Source organism: Ochlerotatus camptorhynchus, unplaced genomic scaffold (genome assembly GCF_037179485.1).
Source record: "Ochlerotatus camptorhynchus isolate MF236.1 unplaced genomic scaffold, CSIRO-AGI_Acam_v1.1 ptg000103l, whole genome shotgun sequence".
NCBI classification, from domain to species: domain Eukaryota; kingdom Metazoa; phylum Arthropoda; class Insecta; order Diptera; family Culicidae; genus Ochlerotatus; species Ochlerotatus camptorhynchus.
In genome coordinates, this window is record NW_027040593.1 from 1,659,549 (window position 1) to 1,664,868 (window position 5,320).

The 5,320-nt window shown below is 47.6% G+C and overlaps 1 protein-coding gene across 1 annotated transcript; it reads left to right on the plus strand.

The window, feature by feature from the left end:
* Positions 1–1,027: 1,027 nt before the first annotated feature.
* On the plus strand, positions 1,028–4,478 carry LOC135699173 (uncharacterized protein K02A2.6-like). The gene is made up of 4 exons (XM_065219399.1): positions 1,028–1,038; positions 1,094–2,801; positions 3,692–4,117; positions 4,170–4,478. The coding sequence occupies exons 1-4, from the start codon at positions 1,028–1,030 to the stop codon at positions 4,476–4,478; spliced, it is 2,454 nt and encodes an 817-aa protein (XP_065075471.1).
* Positions 4,479–5,320: the final 842 nt, after the last annotated feature.

Sequence of the window (5,320 nt, forward strand, 5' to 3'; positions counted from 1 at the left end):
CATATTCGAAAAAAAGCCTTTTTCTCTCCTTTACACGGACAATATGTGTAGTAGGCTTTGCCTAACTGTGATAAGTTAGAGATTGATTCTTTATCTGACCACCAACCAAGATAGACGTAATAAATAGTAGCTCTTAACAACAGCTTGTTTTACTTGTTGGCCTTGGTTACGGATATAACAATTGGCGACGAGGAAAATTTTGGAAGCACCTCGAACCTCGAAAGCAAGAAACCTCAAGCAAGAAAATGTCTGACGAGGATCTTCGGAACGCCATCCTGCTGCTGCATCCCGAGGCAGCAGCAGCAGATTGAAAACCTGGAAAATTGGGGAAATCCGACTGCTGGCAGTGAGAAGATTATTGAGTCCTTGGCAAGCGGGATCAAGGATTTCCAGTACGATCCGGACGTAGGAGTTTTCTTCGATGGCTGGTATGCGAGGTACGAGTATGTCTTTACAAAGGACGGCCAATCCCTGGATGACGCCGCTCGTGTGAGATTGCTTCTTCGCAAGTTAAGCACGCCTCTGCATGAGAAGTACGTCAACACCATTCTTCCCAAGCATCCCCGGGACTTCACCCAGGACGAAACCGTCACGAAACTGAAGAAACTGTTCGGTCGACAGAAGTCGGTTTTTCATTCCCGTACCAGTATGCAAAAAGTGACGCGGATGACTTCACATCGTATGCTGCCATGGTGAACAAACACTGTGAAGCGTTTCAGCTGTCCAAGCTCACACCGGACCAATTCAAAGCTCTCCGTTTCGTCTGTGGACTCCAATCGCCACGGGATGCGTACATACGAGCTAGGTTGATCTCGAAATTGGAAGCCGACGAAACCGCAGTCAACGAATTGGGAGAAGCCACCAGCAAGGTAACCCTGGAGAACCTCGTGGAAGAATGCCATCACGTGGCCAATCTCAAGCGGGACACATTGACGGTGGAGAACAAAGAAGCACGCAACGTCAACATTGTTTCTCGCAACCAGAATAATCCTGCCTAAAAAAAAAACCAAAAAGTGTCGAAAACGCCATGTTGGAAGTGTGGCGACCAGCACTATGTTCGTGAGTGTCCGTTCGCTTCGCACACCTGTTCCAGATGCAAGCAACAAGGACACAAGGAAGGTTATTGCAACAGCAACAAGAATGCGCCGTCGAAACCGTTCAAACAGGCCAAATCCAAAAAGAACGTGAAGACAAAAAGCATCTACACGGTTCGCAACATCGGAAGCAAGCGGAAGTTCATCCCGGTCGAGCTCAATGGTGTAGCAGTCAAACTTCAACACGACTCGGTGTCCGACATCACCATAATCTCAGAAGAAACATGGATCAGCATCGGACAGCCACCCACTCAACCGACGGAAGAATCTGCAGTTACAGCTTCTGGTGGCAATCTCAACCTTCTCGCTGAGTTCCAGACCGAGATCACCATCAAGAATGTTACCAATACTGGTCGCATTTTCATCTCAAGCAGCGCTGAACTCAACGTTCTAGGAATCGAGACTATGGATCTGTTCGATTTGTGGTCTGTGCCGATAAGCAGCTTGGTCAACGTCGTACACCAACGTTCTGATCAGTTCACCAATCAACTCAAGCAACAGTTTCCGGAAGTTTTTCGAAGCACGCTGGGTAGATGCACAAAAGCGCAAGTGAAGTTGTACCTCAAGCCTGACGCACGTCCTGCATATTGCCCGAAACGACCAGTAGCGTACGCTGCATTCGCCAAGGTGGACGCAGAACTTGAGAGGCTCCAGCAAAACGGTATAATTTCTCCAGTTCAATTCTCGGACTGGACAGCACCAATAGTCGTCGTACGCAAGTCGGACAATGTATCAGTCCGTGTATGTGGCGATTATTCGACGGGGCTGAACAACGCGCTAGAATGTGACCATCATCCACTGCCTCATCCTGACGACCTCTTTGCGGAACTAGCTGGAGCACGTTACTTCACTCATCTCGATTTGTCTGACGCTTACCTACAGGTCGAGGTCGAGGAGGAATCGCGAAAGCTACTCACGGTCAACACGCATCGTGGACTGTTCCAGTATAACCGACTACCCCCCGGAGTCAAGTCGGCACCCGGCGCTTTCCAGCGCATCATCGACAGCATGGTGGCCGGCATCCCTGGAGTCAAGCCGTATTTGGACGACATCCTCATCGCTGGTCGCACCAAGCAGGAACACGATCGCTGTCTCTACGCTGTTCTCGAGCAGATCCGTGAGTATGGCTTTCACCTACGCCTCGAAAAATGTCGTTTCGCACTCTCCCAGATCAAGTTTCTCGGACACATCGTGGATAAGGACGGTATTCGGCCTGACCCTTCAAAAACAGAAGCCATTTCCAAGATGCAGTCTCCGAAGGATGTCCAGCAACTCCGTTCCTACCTCGGTGCTGTCAACTACTATGGTAGATTCGTTAAGCAGATGAAGCAACTCAGGGCTCCTCTGGACAGCCTCCTCAAGAAAAATGCACGCTGGAACTGGACCAAGGATTGCCAGAAGTCTTTCGAGCAGCTCAAGGCCATTCTACTTTCCGACCTGCTGCTTACACACTGCGACCCGTCCAAGGAAATCGTTGTTGCAGCAGATGCATCGAAGTACGGCCTTGGCGCTGTCATCATGCATCGATTCACGACCGGTGAAGTGACGGCAATTGCGCACGCCTCGCGCTCACTGACCCCAGCAGAGATGAACTACGGACAAGTGGAGAAGGAAGCAGTGGCCCTGATATTCGCTGTCACCCGTTTCCACAAAATGCTGTATGGACGACACTTCCTCCTGCAAACCGATCATCAACCGCTACTCAAGGTTTTCGGCTCAAAGAAAGGTATTACTGTTTACACAACAAACCGTTTGCAGCGCTGGGCCTTGACACTTCTGCTGTACGATTTCGACATCCAACACGTTTCATCGACGAATTTTGGTCATCGCAGCATAGACCAGATGAGGATTACGTCATAGCCACCGTGTGCGCCGAATCTGAAGCAAAAGCAATTCTCGACGACACCATCAGCAACCTTCCAGTCACGCACCAGATGATTGTGGCTGAGACGCGAAAGGATCCAGTTCTTCAGCAAGTGGTGAATTTCCTTAACGAAGGTTGGCCAGCAAATGCGAAGCAAGTTGCTGATCCTGATGTCAAGAAGTTCTTCACCAGACGAGATGGACTTCAAGTTGTCGACAACTGCGTTATGTTCGGCGATCGAATCGTCGTCCCATCAAAGTTTCGAAAGCGGATCGTTCGTCAACTGCATCGTGGACACCCAGGAATGGACCGAATGAAGTCTCTGACCCGAAGTTACATCTACTGGCCTAACGTTGACGACGATGTGGAGCAATTTGTCTGTCAGTGCACTGCATGTGCTGAAGCAGCGAAGTCCCCGACAAAAGCAACCTTGGAGTCATGGCCTCTCCCGGACAAGCCATGGCAACGTGTCCATATCGATTTTGCTGGTCCGATCCATGGATACTACTATTTCGTCATGGTAGATGCTTTCTCTAAGTGGCCCGAAATTGTTCGCACTCAATCCATTACCACAACTGCAACCCTGAATATGCAGCGTGAAACGTTTTCTCGTTACGGCAACCCAGACACATTGGTCTCAGACAACGGAACGCAATTCACCAGCGAGCAGTTTCAACAGTATTGCCGTGCAAATGGTATCACCCATCTCCGCACTGCTTCCTACCACCCGCAGTCCAACGGCCAAGCGGAGCGATTCGTTGATTCACTCAAGCGTGGCCTCAAGAAGCTAGCCAAGAGGGAAGGATCATCCACACTGGAGCACCTGCAGACATTCCTTTCGGTGTATCGTTCAATCCCAAACCGAAACACACCGCACTCGACGTCTCCAGCAGAAGCATTCCTCGGAAGACCAGTGCGCACCACTTTGGACCTACTGAAGAAACCTGTTTCTGTAACTGAAGCTGTCAAGAACCACAAACAAAACGAACAGTTCAATTGGCGGCATGGAGCAGTCAAGCGCGAGTTTGAAGAAGATGACCTGGTCTACGTTGAACAGCATCGCAGAAACGCCAAGTCCTGGATTCCTGGTCGAGTCATCGAACGGAAAGGTTCCGTCAACTATATCGTTGCACTGGACATAAACGGGAGACCGAAGCTGGTGAGGTCGCATGTAAACCAAATGCGCCCTCGTCACACTTCTGATGATCCAGAGCAAGCGACGCAGCAACTACCATGAGAAATCCTGCTTGATGAAATTCAAGATGAAGCTGTACCGTTGGATCCAGAAGTGCCATTCAATAACGATGTCCCTATTCCTGTTGGTTCCGTATCACTCGAAGCTGATGGTCGAGTGGCAAGTACGTCTGGCGAAAATCCTTTTTCGACAATCGATCATGAACCTGCTGCTCAAGATGGAGAACTTCAGTCCGCACAAAGGCCCGTGTCATCTGAAGCAGTTGGAGACTTTATTGACGTTCTGTACGAGAATCAAGAATTCCAAGATGGCTCTCTTCCTATGACATTTTCTAAAAGGGGGAGATGTAGTAGGCCTAGATGTAGTAGGCCTTGCCTAACTGTCATAAGTTAGAGACTGATTCTTTATCCGACCACCAACCAAGATAGACGTAATAAATAGTAGCTCTTAACAACAGCTTGTTTTACTTGTTGGCCTTGGTTACGGATATAACAATATGTATAATGTTTGTTTGTTCTTAGACAAACCAACTCGTATAATTTATGCTTCAACTTTTAAACAGAGTTGCCAGAAATTATTTTCGAATATCGATATCATCACTACAGCAAATTGGCAATACCGATAAGCAAAATATTTAGCACTATTGGGTAATACTTTGCACCATCAAATTCGACAGAACTCGTGACTTTGGCGCCCTCATATGGAAAACTGTCATTGAAGTTGTTCACAACATTACGTGCTGTTTAACTGCATATTCAACAACATCCACTAATTGAATATACCAGAGGAACTCAGACCAGCAGTTCACTTATAGATCTGAATAAAGAGAAAGAGGCAGTTAATCAGACCCCATTAGTATACCTTTAATTTAAGGGGGTATTCCCGATCTTTTTTTTCAAAAAATCAAATTTTTGTTTTTCACGTTTTTTTGTACTTTAGACTATATACTTTCATCCCCCCAAGCCGTTTTCCGATCAGCGAATTCGGTGTCCAGGCATAGCTGACTAATGGTAAGAACCCCCAAATGGTTTTAACTAAAGTCAAAACTTTAAACGCGTTTTTCTCGAAACCACATTTTTTTTATCGGGCGAAGATTTTTCTCAGAAACTATAAGAGATATTGACTTGAATCTTTGCGCATTTTGTTCCTTATTAAATTTTTTGGAGC

What these genes read in the sequence shown, in the direction of transcription:
- LOC135699173 (XM_065219399.1), top strand. An exon ending in ATCATCAACCGCTACTCAAG is followed by an intron (nt 2,802 to 3,691) that starts GTTTTCGGCTCA and finishes TACCACCCGCAG; the next exon opens with TCCAACGGCCAAGCGGAGCG. An exon ending in TAAACGGGAGACCGAAGCTG is followed by an intron (nt 4,118 to 4,169) that starts GTGAGGTCGCAT and finishes CTGATGATCCAG; the next exon opens with AGCAAGCGACGCAGCAACTA.